This window comes from Bemisia tabaci, chromosome 4, assembly GCF_918797505.1.
Source record: "Bemisia tabaci chromosome 4, PGI_BMITA_v3".
Classification (NCBI taxonomy): Eukaryota; Metazoa; Arthropoda; class Insecta; order Hemiptera; family Aleyrodidae; genus Bemisia; species Bemisia tabaci.
In genome coordinates this window covers 7,535,389-7,556,271 of record NC_092796.1, presented here as the reverse complement: position 1 = coordinate 7,556,271, position 20,883 = coordinate 7,535,389, and the positions used below count along the sequence as shown (strand labels likewise).

General features: G+C 39.7%; 1 protein-coding gene across 9 annotated transcripts in view; it reads right to left on the bottom strand.

Annotated features, from left to right (window-relative positions):
- Positions 1–20,883, bottom strand: part of LOC109037560 (uncharacterized) — a 40,802-nt gene that overhangs the window by 5,640 nt on the left and 14,279 nt on the right. For 5 of the 9 annotated variants that reach the window (XM_072299222.1, XM_072299223.1, XM_072299219.1 and 2 more), the window contains 2 exons: positions 3,658–3,827; positions 1,819–2,072 (listed from right to left, as the gene is read on the bottom strand). In XM_072299222.1, coding sequence (XP_072155323.1) covers positions 1,819–2,072; positions 3,658–3,827 — 424 coding nt within the window. The remainder of the gene's footprint in view (positions 1–1,818; positions 2,073–3,657; positions 3,828–20,883) is intronic. The other 4 variants (XM_072299225.1, XM_072299224.1, XM_072299227.1 and 1 more) reach the window with 1 other exon arrangement.

Genomic DNA, 20,883 nt, shown 5'->3' with positions numbered 1-20,883 from the left:
ACTGGTGCGTTTCACATCGTTTTAGCACTTTCTGTTTTTACCAGTTTTGGACTTTTTACTTAGTTGGACATTTATTGGTTTTGGCCTTAGTGTTTTGTTGGACATTATGGGTTTGGACGTTTTTACTTTTGGACTATTTTTTTTGGACATTATGTCCTAGCACCCCAATTTTATGTAGTTCGAGGCGTGGATTTGATCGCGCTTGGCCATCGGGCTTTGCGCGGCTTCCTCAGCCTGAGATTGAATAGTTGCATCAAAGCGTTGTCACCAATGCGTCCGTCAATCAGCCAGCTTCCGCCTTCAACTACCTAATGCACCGGGAGTCAAATCGCCTTCAATTTATTGAATGCCACACGGGCATCCGTCGAATCTGGAAAACATCTGGAAAACTTTTATTTTTTGGGGGAGCATATGATACTATTTTCAATTCTATGGGGGCCAGGCCCCCCTGGACTCCCCCTTCGTTTGTTTATGGCAAGGGAGTTGAATCATGAGCCATTGAAGTCGAGGATGCCCAGACTGGAGACTCTTAGCATCTGACGACGGAAGAAAATGAAACGCAGTTACTAAAAATATCCTCCTGCACTGAAAATCTTGAAAGTAGATAGAAATTTTCCAAGAAGTATACTTCTTTGAAAATTTAAGAAGAATTCTACAGTGCCACAGCGTGTTTTTGAAAATTTATTCACCTTTTGCGAAATTTTTAGGGTAAATTTTTCACTTTTTCTTAAGAAACAAGGGTTGCATGTGAAGTCGGAGTGGTTCTTCACGGGCAGCACGGGCCCCCTCCGGGGCCCGGGCCCCGGTACCAGGGACCCAGTATCCCCCCCTTTGTGGCGGGCCTGTCCAGTACGCGCAGGGCCGGATTTACCTACTTGCCGTCATGGGCCGCCTGTATTTTGCCGCCCCCTTCTCATTCGTTTGGAAACATTAAAAAAAACCATCGAGTGAACGTGCCGGAGGGGGAGGGGGAAGGAGGGGGTGCATAAGACGCGTTTACTCGTGTTAGGCACATTTTTTGTGAAAGTCGTGTCAACACTAGCAAAATTCCACGGAACTTTGCACGGAAGTTAAGGTCCGTAAACTTATCTCTGTGTATAGACAAGGTCTTCTATTTATAAGAATAGAACGAAAAACTTATGAAAGAAGAAACATTAATGTGGTTTAATAACTTTAACTTTCGCCGCCGCGCCGCGCTGACCGCACTGTATTTGGCACAATGCGCGAAGTAGTCCAACAACAGTCTTGTAAGCGCTAACCGTTTCACGTCGACCGCTGCTGACCGCAGTGTGTTTGACACAATGCGTGAAGTATTCATGCAGTCTTGTAGGCGTTATGCGTTCCACGCCGTCCGCTGCTGACCGCAGGGGCCGCGCTGTCTTTGACGCAATGCGTGAAGTATTCATGCAGTCTCGTAGGCGCTAATATGTGTTACATGCCGACCGCCGCGCCGCGCCGAGGGCTTCTCCTTCTCATCTCAAGTCCTCGCCATTATCGCTCTCTGCACCGCGCCGCTCCAGGCCAAATTGCGTGTTTGGTTTCTCTCTTAACTCGACCAATTAAAGGTACTGTCTCGAGTGTCACCGAAAGACGACAAAATTAGAGATCACTATACTCTCAGGAGATGACAGATTTCGTCACCTTTACTCGTTTTCCGAATCCGATTTTTTTTATTTATACCTATATTTTAAAAAATTGCAAAATTTGCCGCCATGGGGCGCGGCCCATGTAACCACCCCTAAAACCGACTCTGATCCAGTGCCCTTTCCCCGAATGGTCCCAGACTAGAACTGTATGAGAAGCATGTGCTGTACTTACTTTCCGAAGGGTGTGGGCGTTCCGTAAAGGATGTAGTAGATGTAGTGGCGGCAATTGCATCTGAAGAAGTCGTAATGGAGTGTCATGCCACGCATGCGCCAAGCGAGATCAATGCCCACCTCCCCGATAAGCTTCACGCCGGGCGTTATTTCTTGCGGGGCTGGCCATATCCCGAAAATATTTGGGTCGTCGAGCTCGTCGGTAGCCATCTTCGAAATCACGATCTCACCAGTATAGTCGTTGTTGCCTGACATCTGTGGAAACCAGAGACAATATATTGTGGAGACCCCGCACTAACTATTTTTTTTCTTTCTTGTGCAGTTCTAATATCCCTTAGGGAGGGATACACCTTTTCCCCCCAAAAGCCCCATTCCCCTCCTCCCTAATCAAGCCAGCCCCCGAAATCTATGTTTGAGACTATCAAACTCGGGTCATCTGGCCGGGAATCGAGCCCGGGACCTCTCGATCATAGAGGAAGCGCTACAACCACTACACCACTGGAGCAGGGTGGCATGAAAAATAAAATCTTGAAATTTCACGAGAAATATTTCATGAAATTTCAGAAATTTATGAAAGATATTGAAAAATACCGGTTCCATTTCATGTTCCGTAAAATGTAAAAATTGTGACTGTCTTCTATTTTTTGTTGTTTGAGTGCGAGTAACATACTCTAGCCCCCGAAAAATATGAAATATTTCATAGCCTCGTGAAATCTCATGAAATATTTCACTGGATTTTCCAATCTTTCATTTCTTTCTCACGTTTCATGCCACCCTGCAAAGGAGACCGACAACAAGCCAATTTAAGCAATGTAACTGGATGAGATGTCGCTTAAGGGTTGCTATTAAGCAGTCACTCTAAGTGGTCGAAGTCTCCGGTCATTGAGAAAAACTCAACTTTGGCTCAAGCTTCAGGTCCTTGAAGCCTTCGGTAAAAAAAATAACAGGAATCTAAGTTTGCCTACCAAAAGTGTCCTACCTGAACCGAGGGTCTGCTTCCGGGACCGACGGTACAGATAACTGAACCGGAAATTGTAGTGTACCGAATGAACCGGTGTTATTTCTCCTAGGATTCGGAATAATCGAATTAATCTAACTCCGTTTGTCTTATTTGTAGTGGTGCTTCAAGGGCTACTTGAGCAACCCAGCCAAAGTTAGGAGAGACGGAATCGAGCCATTTTTTAACTTTCCTCCCGAATCTGAGCGACACCATATATTGGCAGCTTAGAGTGGAGCATTGCGAGTTCACGCGCCGAGCCATCGCGCCTTCAATTTTGCAGATGCAACACGGGCATCCATCGAGCACGAATATTTGTATCTCTGCGCTGTCGTCAGCGTGCGTTAAGGTGTCTTTTATTTGTGAAAATGGAAAAAAGATAAAGGTTAAGTTCGATCAAAATATGCTATGTGCACAGATCAATAATCATCTTGAAAAAGAAAAACAAACCGTTTAGAGGTCCCTCAAGCGCCCAAAAGAGCTAACGTCTAGAAACGGATATTTTGCCGTATTAGGAACGTTTTTAATTTGGCGACAACCCCTAAAATTTCCAAGACGAATCAAGTTGACCCAACTATCTTTTCTGGGAAAGTTACACATGACTGATGAGAAGGGAGGTTGAGAGAGCGCCAATGTATCACCGAAAAAGTGACAATTTAAAAAAAAAAAAAGTATACCTTCAGAAACTTAAGATAATACTTAAAGATAATACTTAAAAAACCACTAAAACCAGTGTGTTTAAATACAGGTCAATTTGACCCGACTTGGGACATAGCGTGTTAAAAATATTGGACATCTAAGGGTTAAAATATAAGAAAGATTAAAATCTATAGAGAAGCTTACTTTAAAGTAAAACGTATCATCCAAGGCCACCATCCAATGCAAGGAAAAATACTTAACGTAAAAAATGTCACCCGCTTGAAATTGTAGCACTGGGTAAGGCAATTGTTGTTGTTCCGTCTGCATTGCCAGGACTATCTGTAGCCATTGCAAGGATACGCCCCAAGAAATTGCTGTAAATTGAGGACGATTCGAAAGAAATTAGACATTGGCTTTTGAGTAATTCTCTATCTAAGTTGGTCAACGTTTCACTCCGAGATGTTTTTAATGTAAACGATTAAGGTTTTAGTGGACAGTCGTAATTGCACAAAAAATTCGTGGAGCGTCCTCAACCATTCTCAAAAATATTCTATGCCAAATTTGTACAGTTGTAAAAACATCAAGTTCCAATTTTCTCTCTCAAAATATCAAAATTTTGGATTTCATGTTCTCAAAAACGAAAACACTGCTACAACTGTGCGACATCATGCCGCATTTTAGAAAAACCAAAAAATGCGGAGGATGGAATCGTTACGTACACCGTGGTATAGAATAATTAAACGGCTGCAATCAAGGTGCGAATTATCGCCAACGCGTCACGGAAAACTGAAAATTACCGATTGTGACGTTCTTGATTCTGCGAATTAATTTTTTTACAAGTTTTTTCTCTCTTTCATGTTTGTATTTTTTGCTGCTGAAAACGACGGGCGGTTCGCACCATGACGCTTGAAAGCACAACATGGATGGCTAAACTCCGAGGACACGTACCCAACTCAAATAGAGCAGCTCAAGAAATCTTGCGTTTTAAGGAAAACTAAACATTGTCATGCCTTGATATTTTAATGGAATAATTTTAAAGTGGTAGTAAGATGCGGCAAAAAAAACGTTAAATAGTGACGAGCTGTTTTCCTTTAAAAAAATAAAATAGGTACAGTGAGAACATTACAATACCGCATTTCGAGTTACATATTTTCAGAGTTTAGGCATCGTCGTCATACTTTTGATCCAGGGGGAGGGGGTGTGTGTGAGGAAGAAGTACTTCCTTCCAATAGTAGCGGGTTTGCTTTCCCCTCCCAGAAGATGTTTTTCTCCTATCGTGAATACAATATTAATGCGAAAAATCACTTTCGAAGTAGACAGTTTGACTGCAGCTTCGAAGCAAAAACAATAGTACTCAATCTATGAGGTTTATAATTTTGGGAGAATCTTCACGTATGTTATCATGTATGTCACATTTCATAAAATAGTAACTGACTGGCACTTTTTCACAAAGACGTCTTTGTATCGAACCAAGCAAAAGATCCGATCGTTCGAGGTTTGCACTAAATCTGAACTTTGAAAAATGTTAGTCCTGTTCATAAGAAATGGTATCAATAATGCAATTTAACGGCTTCAGTTCTAAGTTCCAAATGTTTTGAAAAAAAGGAGTAGTAGTAAAATAATTTAATTTTAAAGCGGTGCTTTAGCATCTAAGGCCATTTACACCTCTAAAGAGGGCAGTAACAGTAATACAGAAAGAAAGAAAGGCAGACGAGAGACAGAAATATAGAAAGTAGTAGTAGTAGTAATATACGTTTATTTTAAAGCGGTGATTTAGCAATTAAGGCCATTTACACCTATGTGTGTTTACATGGAAATCAAGGTCACATAAGTAAAAATACAAAAGGGTTGAGGGGAAAGGTTAAATTTTGCCATTTACACCTCTGTGTGTTTGAAAGAGAGTAGTAGTAGTAGTAAAATAATTTTATTTTAAAGCGGTGCTTTAGCATCTAAGGCCATTTAAAGAAAGAAAAAGAGAGAGAAGGAAAGAAAAATCAGAAAAAATTATCGGAGCAATTTTCTCTGAGTGCAATGTTAAGATCAATTTGAGATCAACCCAAAAATAACTACCTTTTAAACAAGATCCACTAGACGACTGTAAACACATGCAGTCGCTCCTCCATAAGAATACGCAAAATTAGGAACGAATAGATGCAGTTAAAATTTAGGTTTCCAATGAGTCACTTCAAAACTGATCTCCAACGTAGAAGGACTTCCAAATGAAAAGTTTGGCCTCTCATCTAACTCATTCAATCTCTAAATTCATTGCGTTAATTCTATCAATACTTTTAAGTCAATTTCTGAATAAAATACGAACGGTTCAGCCACCCCGAGGTCCTCAGACCTCTTGAGGCATGCTTTGGTTGGGTAGTATCGTAATGGTATCGTAACCAAGGGTCAAACTCTACTTCTGAGCATTAAAATCGCTTCTAAAGAAAAATAAAATAAATTTGAATGTAAGTACCTCCGAATGAAGAGAAGCGAAACTCACACTGGGATTGTAGCATCTCGAACAAGACTGTCTCATCCAAGGCACGCACGCACTCGCTTGAAGCTCCCGCATTTCAGCGATGGGATTTTTTGTTTCATTTTTATCCACTTTGTCATGCCCTTCGCATTTTTAATTTTTATTCGTTTTTTTTATTTTTTTTATTTTTTTTTTTTTGAGTGAGGGATTTTTTGCACATCTGATCTTGCATTTTCGTGCAGTACATAAGAGTCAATGGATTTTAAAATTAAACGCGTTCGCTTTCTTTTAAGAGCTGAGATCCGTAAGAATCCTCCAATGGAGATGTCGCATGTGTGGGGAATTTGCGATTTGACTGTTGATTCTTATGTTACAGTTCGCGAGAAACACGATGGTGCCTCTGGTTTTCTCTAAAATTAACTCCCAAGCTCAAAAAAAGCTCTCAAGTTGAGGCCAAAATGGAGAGGATATCCCACCCTACCCTGAGAGTCCACCTCTACATCAAAACAAACTCTCCATGCAAAGATAGGGAGCAAATACATTGGCGGGGTTGCCGTGTTTTCAGTTTTGGAGTCCCCAAATAAAGTGGCAGCCCTGTCAATGTATTTGCTCCCTATCTTTGAATACAGAGTTTGTCTTGATGTAGAGGTGGACTCTCGTGGGATATCCCCTCCATTTTGGCCTCAACTTGAGAGCTTTTTTTGAGCTAGGAGTTAATTTTAGAGAAAACCAGAGGCACCATCGTGTTTCTCGCGAACTTTTGCACGAGAATCAACAGTCCAATCGCAAATTCCTCACACATGCAACATCTCCACTCTATGATGGTTCACCAGAGAAAAGACACGTGTATTTTAGCGTCGACAGACTCATACATGGGTTGTCCAAAAATTAATGCGATGATCGGCTTTTAGAGCAAACGGAAAGAGCTTAAAAAAAATCGGTGCACGTACTCGTAGGCGGGGTAAAACCCGATAAAATGAGACCTTGTTGAGCTCTTTTGGTCAAAAATTAACCGAGATATGACGTTTCACCCGCGGCATGTTGAGAGACCGCCTTCAGGATTTTAGAGGTATTTTTTGCAAAGAAAAGATTGAGTGACAGTTAGAGCGAACGCAAAGCTAAAAAAAAAAAATCGATGTACGTACTCGTGTAGACGGAGTAAAAAACGATAAAATGAGACCTTGTTGAGCTCTTCTGGTCAAAAATTAACCGAGATACGTATGACGTATCACCCGCGGCATGTTGAGAGACCGCCTTTAGGATTTTAGGGGTACTTTTTGCAGCACGCTGTGAAAAGTCTTAAAAAGTCAACATTAAGTCTGATCTTTTACGAAATACATTTCAAGATAAAATAGGTAACATAAAGGGAGGGTTTGGCAACATTGCTTGCCGAGGCGGTGCCACATATACATATGTGTGAGAGAATCATTCAACCGAGTCGGCTGGTCTGTCACGTGGTTAATTTTGCTCATCTTTTTCGCGATGTTGAGTGCAAGCGAAACGTTAAAAAAATAACAACATTACGTCATCTACTATTGTTTTCGGCATGGATTGTCGCTAAATGATACGTATAAAGAAATGAGAGAAGTGTACAAGGGCGGTTGTTTAGACAGAAGCAGTTTTTGTCGCTGGCTCGTTCTTTTCTTCTCAAAAAGTACCCCTAAAATCCTGGAGGCGGTCTCTCAATATGCCACAGGAGAAACGTCATAGCTCGGTCAGTTTTTGACCAAAAGAGCTCAACAAGGTCTCATTTTATCGGTTGGGCCGGGGCCGGGCCCCTGGGTGCTAATCCGGCCTTGGTCTCAGGACTGGAAAATATTTATAGGTGAGCGCATGACACGATATTCACACCCATTGACGCAAATGCTGGCTTTTAAAAGCTGCCTGAGTGGAGAACTCGTTGCAATTTGTTTGGTACACAATGGGGAAATCAAGCAGTAAAAGCTCTCTCCGTACAAACAGCATGGCGATGGTGAAACGACCAAAGCACGTGTATTTCTGTATTCGGCGTTGCGGTTTTCTTGTTACATTTTTCTCTCTTAATAATAGTTGATCCTTGTCATCAGAAAAATTTCCCGTGATTTTTTGTCCTTTCAAAGCCATTCTTTGAAAAGTAGCGATATTCTTTTTAAAAACCGAAGAGAGTAGAAATTTTGAAAAAAAAATACAATTGGAATCCGTCCTTTTGTAGTTGCACCGTCGAGGCGTTGATGTACATTGTACCTGTATACCTACACGTCGACGGTGAAACTATCAAACCACGTATCTCGTTTGCGGTGTTTAAAAATCTCCGCTCGCATTTTATTTTTTTGAAGTAGACCAAATCAATATCATTCCTTGAAATTTTCACGGAATTTTCTTCGCACAAAGAGGAAAAATCACAGAAATTTTCAAGACTGGACGTTAAGTAGTTTTTCATTTAAAAAATAAAGTATGACAGGAAGTCTGCGACGTCGCAAACCGAGATACGTGGTTTGGTAGTTTCACCGTCGATGTCCGGTGACGTCACGTCATGCAGAGCGCGGGAGTCGGCACTCTCTTTGTGTGAACATTATAGAATGGATCTGTTGCAAGCAAGATATACGGCCAACTAAATATAATTGTCAAGAGGAAATTCGTTAGAAAATCACCATTGGCGGATCCAGCAATTTGGCAACACGGGATTTCCTTAATTTAAACCTGTAGTAATGTATCGATTCCTGGGGGGGCCGGGTGCTCCGACAAGAATCGATAATTTAGCATAGGTTTCAATGCAGGAAATCCGGTGTTGCCAAATTGCTGGATCCGCCTTTGAAAATCACGATAAAGTCTAAAATCCACTCCTCAGCGCGCAATCTGCGTAGTTTGTAACACGCTTTTTCAAATTTATTGCGAATAAAAAATTATGAAAGAACAAACATAAATGCGGTTTAATAACTTTAACTTTCGCCGCCGCGCCGCGCTGACCGCACTGTATTTGGCACAATGCGCGAAGTATTCCAACAACAGTCTTGTAACCGTTTCACGTCGACCGCTGCTGACCGCACTGTGTTTGATGCAATGCGTGAAGTATTCATGCAGTCTTGTAGGCGCTATGCGTTCCACGCCGTCCGCTGCTGACCGCAGGGACCGCGCTGTCTTTGACGCAATGCGTGAAGTATTCATGCAGTCTTGTAGGCGCTAATATGTGTTACATGCCGACCGCCGCGCCGCGCCGAAGGGCTTCTCCTTTTCATCAAGTCCTCGTCATCATTGCTCTCTGCACCGCGCCGCTCCAGGCCAAATTGCGTGTTTGGTTTCTCTCTTAACTCGACCAATTAAAGTTACTGTCTCGAGTGTCACCGAAAGACGACAAAATTAGAAATCACTATACTCTCAAGCAAAGCAGGGGAGGGTAGCAAAAATCGGAGTAGCTGCTAAATGAAAGTGAACCGGAATGTGATCGGATGATAGCTCATCTTCAATTACTGTTGTATTGATGTTTTGTTTTGAAAAACCTTTAAAAACACCAAAGTCTATAATATCAGGTGATTTTATAAAATCAGTTGGGTAGTGCGTAGGGCGATGCGATCTCCGCTTGCAGTGAGTTTATTGCTTCTGGTAAATTACGGCCTTTGAAGTATATGGATTTATACCCTCATGCAAAGTTTTTCGAATTCCAATCCCCAGCTATCAGATTTAGAACGATCGATTAGATTAGCGTAATCTATCTCTTGGGGAGTGATGTGGAGGAGAGTAAATAGAGGCAATAGTCATTTTTTGTTGACTTAAATTAATAGTGTTTGACGTAGATTGGAACAATCCCTGTGCTATAGTGTCATTCTACGTTGTTCGATTAATGTTTGAGTCTACGTTTCATTAATATTCCGGCTCCAGCGTGTGCTCCATTGTTGGAGAGAAGAGCGTTATAAAATGAATAATTGGTATTGAGAAAAAAGACTCATTAAGGCGAGTCTCGTCTCCGAAATGAGCATGATATCTATAATTTAGTCATTAAAGAATTGAAACTAACTATTTCTATTGTATAATTTCATTTGATTCCAAGCGTCTCTTTCCTTCTTTTCTTTACTTTGCAAGAACAAAAGCTTTGAATCAATTAAAAACTTACGCAAGGTGAGTTTCCAGCAGTTGACGAGATTGTTTGATTATTTAGATTAGACCTATCTGCGGGCAAACCTGACTACCGGCCACCGAGAAAAACTGCCCGTATACGTGCCCTAGTAGCAGAACCATAGAAAGAAGAGATTAAGATTATGTGCGAAAGTTAATTTTTTTTTTACATAACGCATGCGTACGAAAGTGTTAAAAGTGAACATTTTTATGTAACTATTATATAAAAAAAGTCATCATTTTCGTGAGCTTTTCGCGAATCAGAAGATTTTTTAATATTTTTGCAAAAAGCTCACGAAAATGATGACTTTTTTATATAATAGTTACATAAAAATGTTCACTTTTAACACTTTCATATTCATGCGTTTTATGAAAAAATAGAAAAATTGTCTATTAAAAAAAAATTACCCTATCTAGCTTTTATCATTTTTTTATATAACGGTCGGGTCTGAGCTTTGATTTTTTTTAATATAAGCGGTACACGTTTTTTATATAAAAACCATTTAGATAACAGATATGTTTTTTTTATTTTTATAGAAAAAACAAAAATTTGTTCTGCTACTAGGGCGGGAAATATGAAAAAACGGGTCACAAACCACGCTGACTGAGCACTGGGGAGCAAATTTCAGACGAAATAAAAGACGAAATCAGAAAATAAAAGAGGGGATTTTTAATTGCTCGAAATTTAAAAATTGTGTACTCTGCACCAGCTGATTCGCATCATTAAATCATCGTAAGAACACTATAGAATTCTTGCCGCAGACAGCCTCCTGTTGTTGAATCAATATTAGATAATACGGTAATTGTGTGGAAATGTTTCATGCAACCATAGTTCTACTTTCGTGGTTATGTTTGCCGCATTAAGGAAAAATGCCGTGTGAGCCTTCAGAGGCTGCCAAATGCCCCTCGATAAAATGCAAATTTCCACACAATCTTGTGCGTATTTTACTTCTAGTTTTTCCGAGAATTTAATCCGCTGTTCAATCTACAGTATCTGAAAACTGAAATTCAAAATGTTTACGGGTCCCCAAAGAAGGAACAAATATTTTACCAGGGAAAATTTGGCATTGTCCGCATATCCATCAAGCATTTTTCCTGGGTACGGCAGTTTTCAAGAGCAACGACAGCTTAAACTTGTAAACACCATTACCAAACAAACACTCGCTTTATAAATGTCATGATACTAACGTATCAAGGGCATATTTAGCTTGATGATTTGTATCAGCTTGACATGCGGGGAAAATAAAGTTTCCAGTTTGCTATAAAATACCAACTCTCTTTAGTTGCGTGGATTTTGAAAAACTGAAAAGCCGCAGGCATGGGGCCGGTCAGTGAGAGAATCAGATATTTTGGAAGGCTCTGCGTCAGCGCATTTAGCTTTCAACATGAATTCTGATTGCATGCACTGCAAAAGTTGCCTTCTCTGCCAATCAGAGTCAGTGGCGTGGCATGCTTTGCGATTTATCAATTGATCTTCCATTTGAAATTATGGAAAACAGGCACGTAGCCAGGGGGGCTTGGGGGGCTCAAGCCCCCCTCCCCCAAAAGCAAAAAAATGGAGGAAAAGAGAGAAGGAAAGAGGAGACAGAAGATGAGAAAGTACGAGAAAAGAAGAAGTTTAAGACCGGCGAAGATACTTATCTCTTTTAATGTAGAATCTTAAATGAGAACACCGTGATCGTTCCTAAAATTTTCATCAGAAAAGCCTCAAAATGCGTCCAAATAGAAATGAAATTTCAAAAAATTTCCAACTTTGTCGAATGTAACAGTTTGAAAGTATTTTGTGTTAAAGTAAAACAAATCGTAATTGCCTTCATAAAATGACAAATTTGTGTTGCAGAGGCCTCGAAATGCGTCCAAATAGAGTGAAAATTTCAAAATATTCAGGATCTTTCTGATTGCGTAGGTAAATGCATTTTTTGCTGAAAGTTCAAAAAGGAAACGTAATTTTTCTGCAGACATTGATGGAAAATCTGTGTCACGAAAGCCTCGAAATGCGTCTAATTAGATTACAAATTTCTAAAATGTTTCAGGGGGACCCCTGGGCCCCCCTCCTGACTGGGGGGTATTCCATACCCCCCAGAACCCCCGGCAGTAGGGGGGAACCTCGCAAGTCCCACCCAGAACAAAATCCTGGCTACGAGCCTGATGGAAAAGGATCGATCTTTTACCATAGCTTCCAGTGGCGTGGCATGAATTGCGATATATCGATCGTTATGCCATTTAAACCTATGAAAAAAGATCGATTATCAGGGTGTTCGCAGCGAACACCTTAGTAATCGATTCTTTACCATAGCTTCAAATGGCGAGATATCGATAATCGATTATTCACGCCTCGCCGCTGATCAGTATAGGTGTATAACTCTTCAAAAATTAAGGACATCTAGTACAAATTTGTTAGGTTCTAAAATTTTTCTCTCCAGTTCGATGTGAAAACAGATTTCTGCACCAATATTTCTCGATTTAAGTCGCACCAAAAGTCAAACATATTGGTAAAAAAATACTTCATTTGAACTAAGCAAGGAAATACATATCGGAACGAGGACACTTATTTTTTAAACCTCGGAGTTGGTGTAAAATCGGAGTCAGATAAATATGTAAATATGCGAATGATAAGAGAAGTCACTCAAATATGCTCAAACAACACACTGCAGATTGTTAAAGCATATTCGCATCACTTTTGAGCAAACTGAACTTAATGTAACTTGTAAATTTACTTTGACTCGAACTCCGAGGTTTAGAAAATAGTAGACTCCGTTCCTGTGACTAGTTAGTTCGGATTTTCTTAAAATTGCACGGCTGCATGCACTGCTAAAGCAGATCGCTGCATTTTTTGCAGCGATTTTGCAGCTGATTTTCTCATTGACCGGTTGACCAAAAATGAAAAATAATGCTCTGAATAAAAAGCGAGATTACGAGTATCAAAATAAATTCGAATCTGTTTGCTTCAAGTACTGCTCCTTTTTGAAAAAAAAATTTGAAGCATCGCGATCGGTTCGATTCGCTAGGTATACTTTTGTGGCGACCATAGCATAGGTCGTCTCATTAAATCTGAGTTTTCTAGCACATCCCCTGGATATTCAAAATCTTGGTTTTGCTTTAAAGCTGGAATGGAAAATTTGCAGGTGTTTAAATTTTGTAAATTTCATATTTAAAATGAAAATACCAGGAAAATTAAACACGTGGATATCCTTGGTTTCTAGATTGAACAATGATCGGAGGAAATTTGACAAAATAACATAATTTGGGCATGTGTGCATGTGGTACATATGTACATAGTATTTTGATACATGTGTTCGGATGGAAACTGCCCCCAGATGAAGTCACAATGGGGCACATGTTCTCACTTTTCAATCTATCTTCCTCCAATTTTCCATTTTAGAGGATAAAATATGAAAAATGCGAATTCCGCTCATCAAGCACTCTTAAATTGAGCTTACGACGGTGAAAGTCGGCAATCACATAACTCGGTTTGCGACGTCGCAGACTTCTTGTCATACTTTATTTTTTAAATGGAAAACTACTCAACGGCAATTCTTTAAAACTGTCATGATTTTTCCTCTCAATGCGAAGAAAATTCTGCAAAAATTTCAAGAAATAATATCAATTTGTTCTCCTTTAAAAAAATGACGTGGAGGCGGAGATTTTCAGACACCGCAAACGAGTTATGTGATTGCCGACTTTCACCGTCGATATATTATTGCGGATTTTATTTACACATATAAAATAGGGACATTGAGTTATTTCATGTTGAAAGCGTATGTACAAGCGCTCGAATTCCTCCACTTTCCGCAGATTGTTACGCAATTCATTTGCTCATTTCTCGTGGACTCATGATCTGTGAACAAATATTAATGACATCGATTTTTTGACGAGTGCCTATATAGTCACCGTTCTCGCGGATTGATTTTTTCTATCAATTTTATTGCCACTCGATGATCTTTTTTGCACACAAATCTTCAAAAGAACGTGACACGTGTCATTTAGCACGATTTATGTTCCAAAAAAGCGGTATGAACTGGCTGGAAAGTCAGTCCTTCAAAAATCAAGCGAAGCAAATATTGGCATTTCCGCTTTAGGCACATTTTCCGCGGGATATTGGGCAAAATTACTACTTGAGCCTGTTCAGTGCGAGTCTGGCCGAAGTAGGGAAACACCCTATCAGAGCGGGACTAAAACATCTAATGGTGGTCCCAAAAGTTATCTCCCCACTGGTCGAAATGTCAGGCACTCGCGGAACGCTGCTTGTCTTATTTTCTGCCGTGAGTATCACGTAAATTCAGTACATCCGATCAGGGGTGTTTTTCGTAGTTACTTTCAAAGAAACCCGATCAGAGAGATCCGAAATCAAAGTAAGGCTAGTTTCAACATTAGAACGCGATCAATAGAAAGGAACCAAGCTAGCAGCATCGAGTTACAAGCGAGAAAAGTCTAAAGTCTCGTTCCGCTATTAGAAAATATTAGAGATAAAGTTCGAATATTTTTATTCCGTTTTGATTTTTTTGTAAGCGAAAATATGCGGCTAAATGGGCTCAAAAATACTCCGGGCTCATTTTTCTTTGAGAAAATAAAGTAAAAAAGCGAAAAAATCAAAACACCAGCTTCCTTTTTGTTTAATCTTGTCCACTTGCCAGGTTAAAATGTGTCATAATTTATTACGGAGTAAGATTTACAGGCAAGGTAAGACACGAATCCTCGATCGGATAGATATTACTGCACGGTGGATGTTTTATGGCCTACCTTGACATATTGGCAGACTGTCCGTTCCGGGCTCAGAGGCTGAAAGTTCTAGGTGCCAGAGCCGCAGCTTCAATTGAACTACATTTTGCAATTTGGAACTATAAATTCTAGTTTCCCTATTCTTTATCTAGTTTCCCATTAGTTTCTCTATGCACATAAGTGTTTTTTCCAGAAGAGCCATAATTTATATTTCCAAATTGCAAAATGCAGTCCAATTGCTCCGGGTGCTACGCCCGGAACGCGGACAGTATGCCTGTATAGCCCGTAAGTACAGCTTCCATGGCCGGAGTTTTATTTTTTCAGTGCGGTAATTTGTCAAGTTTTTTTTTGCACGAACAAGTTCAGTGTCATCATTCTTTTATTCTTGATAATCCTGGCAATTTTATCGTGATATAAAATATAGCTTCAAAATTGCAAAACTACTTTAAAGGATTTTAGTTCTCTTGTTGGAAAATGCTACTTCAATATTAAGATTGTGGGATCAAATTATTTAAAAGGACGAATTCTTTTGTCTAACTGTCATTACACAATAGATATTAAAAAAAGTTTCAACCACATCCCTCTCCTACCACCCCATCTATATCTCGCTCAGAGGCAGATGGAACTTGGATTTCCTGTTGGTTATTGGTGGTAATGCTGACCTCTTTGCCAGAAATCGACTCTTAAGGGTGTACAAATTATTCGAAGATTTATGAGAATTGCGGCATGGAATGCGGGATTAATTACATTTTTAAGGTGTAGGATTGCGAAAGTGGATAGCTAAAAAAATTGAGAAAACGAGGTTAAAATATTAAAAAAGACATAATGGGGTAAGTTGTCTCTTGCAACCAATGTAGGCTCATTTCGGTTACAGAGAAGTATTTAAAAATTAATAACTTATATTAATAATACTAAAAAAAGTTAAGAGGCTGCCTGACACCCTTAGTTATCACGCGAACACCGCACGCAACCAGTGATTGCATGATCACATCTGTGAACATTCAAATACGTCAACCTTTTGTGAACCATGGGATTTTAGTTAAACATTTTCGTAACCCTTTTTTGAGGCTTTGTAATGTGTGGACCTTTGTAAAGGTGTGGGTTTGGCATATAAAATATTTTGCGCCATTGTGAAGCTCTAAGCAAGATATTTCACTACAATGGCGTATTTAATGGGTGTGTTACGCACAGATCGTGTATGCCCAATTCATGAAATGGGCAATGTTGTTACCCAAATCGTGGAATGGCGCGAAAATTGACCATTTCATGAAATGGAACAGGGAAAAATTGCCCAATTCACGCATTGGACAAAAAAAGAAAAAACGCTCACGCTCAATTTGTGTAATAATGTACGGGCATTTTTACGGAGGTCATAAAAAAGACTCATTGATTACTTTTCTTCGGGTATTTGTTTAACTGGTATTTGATGAAGAAGACATTTGGATTATTAATATTCTAATTAAAGGCTAAGTGTAAAGTCCCTAAATTGTTTTTTGTTCAATTATAGCTCTACGCCTCGGCAGTTATTCTGGGGACTGTAAATGCTGCGCCGCAAGAGGTAAGTTCACAATCTTCGGGTTTTTCCGATATGCAGGCAGACTATATCTCAAGTAAGGCATTATATCATACTCCTAAGCATAGTGTAATATTTTCAAGATCATTAATATAAACTTCGAAGGATTCAGACTTTCAGTCGATTCCACCTTTTTCTATTTCATTCGTAGGGTTGCCAGATTGTGGGATAAATGTGAATATTTTACATGGGTTTGAACTGGGAGGAGTGTCGGAAAAGCAACTTATCTGGCAACAATAGAGTCTGCGAGGGACGAGAGGCCGCCTTCCTGAGAAAATTTTAAAGTAAATATTTTAAAGTAAGTTTGAATAATTGCGCCAAACACAGCGGGGTCAGAAACGCATATTAGCGTCTATAAGATCGCAATAATACTTCGCGCATTGCGCCAAACAGTGCGGTTGACGAGAGGCGCACGTTAGCGCCTACAAGCCCGCAGGAAAACTTCTCGCATTGCGCAAAACGGTGCGGTCGGCGAGATGCGCATATTAGCGCCTACAAGGTCAAAAGAATACTTCACGCATTGCGCATATCGACGGAGCGGCGTAAGTCCGCAATCACATATCTCGTTCGTGGTGTCTGAGAATCTCCGTCTCCATGACGGCACTTCATAAATTTTATCGGCATTTTTCAAGCCGAATATTCGCGTATGACTGGGGTTCCATGGGGCACAGCCCCTTCCAGAGCGGCTAGTATAATATGTAAATACATTATGAATGTTTTTAAGCAGATTTTTCCGTATTTTCACTCTCATAAGGAAAAAGCTGATAAAATTATCAGCTTTTCTCAAATTCCATCAAATGATTCACATATTTTTACATTAAAATTTTTCAGTACCTAATCTCGTGTTTTATGAGGCATAAGAGCAATGTCTACTGATTACTAAAAGTATTTGCAATTCATGAATCGATCATACATTTACAGAGAACTTTCTTTCTTGTTTGGCGAGCAAACTCTAGTCAAAAAGCAGAAAATATTTCATCTAAGGCAGAGTTAAAACTTTCAGACGTTTGAAAAGGCTTGATTTCACAGCGGTTTTTTCATTGATTTATAACATAAATGTTGGCCATTTTCTACCACAATCCCAAAATTCCTGTATTTTCGCCATACACGATTAAAAATATTCCTTGAGTTTCATTGAATACCTACTTCGACGGTGTAAGTCGGCAATCACATAACTCGGTTTGCGACGTCGCAGACTTCCTGTCATACTTTCTTTTTTAAACGGAAAACTACTCAACGGCAATTCTTTAAAACGGCCTCGATTTTTCTTCTCTGAGCAAGGAAAATTCTGCAAAAACTTGGAGGAATGGTGTTAATTTGTTCTCCTTTAAAAAAATAACATAGAGGCGGAGATTTTCAGACACCGCAAGCGAGTTATGTGATTGCCGACTTACACCGTCGACTTGCTTTATATCCTGGAAATTCGTAGAAGATATTAATTTTCTTTTGAGATATTCTCGGTATTTTGTCGTGAAGCTCACACCCACAAAAATATACATCTTTGATCCTAATAAAATACAACGAACTTATACTTCCTGATTTAATTTAAGGTTTAAACCATTATGATACTTCAATAATTTAAAATTTCAGGAGACATACATTTTTCTCTATAAATATAGCGTGACCAAAGATAGTACATTCTAATAACACAAAAAACAACATTATTTGTAACTTTTTATCATTCATCAGCATGAAAAATAAAAAAAAAATAGGTTTGAGACCTTCCCTAAAATGAGCGTAACCATTTCTCGCAAAGACCCATCCACTCTTTACCTATTCCGCATTCTTGAGTGAAAATTAATAATGTTCCTTCAAGGTGATTCGATGGACGCTATTTCTTGCGTCAGAACGGCATGCGATATATCGCATAGATTGGTTCCATTTTTTCAGCTACTCGTCACTTTTCTCGACTTTTGAGATAGCAATTCTGTTGTAATGAGACTGAAGAATGCACGATCGCACGTACCAATTTTTACATACAAATTCAACGTAATAAAGGCGTGGTTCACCCAGAGGAAAAATATCGAATTCGATACAGATATCGAAACTGCACTGAAATGCGACATTTTTCCTCTAAAAAACCACGCCTTTATTACGTTGAATTTGTTCGTCAAAATTGGTGAGTGAAATCCTTAGTATCCTGACGACAGAATCGCGATCCAAAAATTCGGAAAAATGACGAGTGGCTGAAAAACGGAACCGATCGATGCGATACATCGCATGTCGCCCGACACAAAATATGGCGTCAGTCGAATCACCTTAAAGCATCGAAAAAGATAAATATCGCCCTTACGTGACGCGTCGACCTAATAACGGACGACAAAACCACATTTCGCCTTCAGTTCACGAGAACGGCAAAAGTTATTGCGTGTAAATAAGGATCACTTTTTTTTTAAGCCTCAGATGTTTTTAGTATGAGAGAGAAGAGAAGGACAGAGGGACTTTTCATATTTGAATTTTCTTAAAATATTCTGATAGGATGAAAAATGACCATCAAAAATTCTATCATATGATTTTCGTTAATCACCCTCCCTAAATATGAAATGTAAATAGCAATCTACCGTGTTGAAAATTGAGGTACGTTTCTTGCAAATTGTACTGTTAATAGTTATGAACAAGAGGGAAGTGTTACAGCAATAATCCTCTTTTGAAACCCGAGGGCAAGGGGCGAGTGGAGGCTCTAGGCACATTCCTAAAAATTTAATGGATTTTTGAGTGCTTTAGAACAAATAGCTTGATGCAAAAACGGTTTTTTTCGCCCCGACTCTGGAATTTCTTCAAACTTTGTCTATTGATAACTCATACTTGAGCGCTTCTATTCTTAAATTTTCCGACCCCCAAATAGTTTTGAGGGGATGCTAGGGGGGGGGGGGGGGGTGGAAGTCAAAACCTGTGAACCTCAATATCTCGAAGTTTCCGCTCTACGCGCGCGTCACACTGTGGTTACAAAGCCGGGTTTGGGTGTTATTAAAACAGATTGAATGTTCACACCGTGCGAAATAAATTTTAGGGATTCTTGAGGGTCGCTGAGTTCCAAAATTACAGATACTTCAAAAAAATTCACTTTTTTACAAGTACGGCTTCGTATCGCTACAATAGAGGCCGACCGGCCGCTCAGTGGGCCTGTGCGGAGCTTAACCGTGCGACACCGTGTGTGTCTAAACCGGACCTCGAATCTCGATATCTTTCTCTGTTCGAGAGATACCAAGGTTCACAAGTTTTGACTTCCACCCCCTACCCGCCCCCCTAGCGCCCCCCCAGATTTTTTGGGGGGTCTGAAAATTTGAGAAAAGAAACGCTCGAGTATGAGTAATCAATAGACAAAGTTTGAAGAAATTCAAGAGGGGGGGGGGGGGAGAAGCCGTTCTTGCATCAAGCTCTTTCAGCCAGTTTAAGACACTCATATAGCAGAATGCTTATGAAAATAAGAAGGAAAAAATATGGTCCATAACATCTAATTCAACCAACAGTTTATTTATTTACGCGCTTACTTAAAAAAGGCAACATTTTCTTCATTCTCCAAGCTGTTTAGCAGGAGCAGCCGATTCTCTCAGAAATACTCACATTCCAGTATATATAGTAATTGATCCCGTGGGATAATTCTCTCTCTAACTCATCGATTTCTTCTGTTTAGATTCCAGGCTTTGGCTTCGCACGTGCGTTTGGAAATAGGATTAGAGAGCAGGTAATAAAACTGCCATTTACCATAGTTTTATTGTCTCGTCTCAATTTCTGAATATCAGTATTACCGAGTTGATCAGATTTCAAGCTTCTCTTTTATCTGATTTGATAGAATCAAGCAACCGGATATCTGGCTTTGGCCTGTTTAAAAAGAGCTCAGCTTTTTAGGGCTGAATGGATTAAGCTCAGTCATATGAGTATTATTAAATACAGTTTTATGTTGATGCCCTGCGACTACTACAGAGATCTTCCTAACAGGCACTTTACGTCCTCAGAAGACCATCTCTCAAAAATAAAAATCTGAGTTATAATAATTGAAAATTGAGATACCTACGTTTTTTGCAAGTTTTACCGTTAATATCGATATATTATTATAGTTTATTATAGTTATTATAGTTTTTGTCGTATATTATTATATGTATATTATAGGAACATGAGAGATGTGTGAAAAACAATAATCTCCTATGAAAAACAAGGGTAAGGGCTCAATAAAATCCAATTCAACTAACATTTTATATAATTACTAGTCGTGATTAGCTCGCTTTGCGAGCTGACACGTCTAGCCGGGGAGTGCCCCTGGACCCCAGTTCTACGCTTCGCGACGAACTTGCGACTCGCTCCGCGAGCCGCCACCGCCCCGCACAGTTTTTAACATTGATGAGGAGACAACATCTATGTCTTAATCTTCTTTTTCACCAAGTTTTACAGAAATTGATGTTCTAAGAGTCCGGACCGCGTTTTCGTGCGGGGCCCGCCATCTTGGATTTGGAAATGTTGAAAATCTGACCAAAAATGCGAGTTTTCCGTCGAAATACACCTCCTAATACCGAATTTCACAAAAATCGATGGATCGGAAGCCGAGATAACAATTTAGACCACGTTCGCCATTTTTGATTTTTGA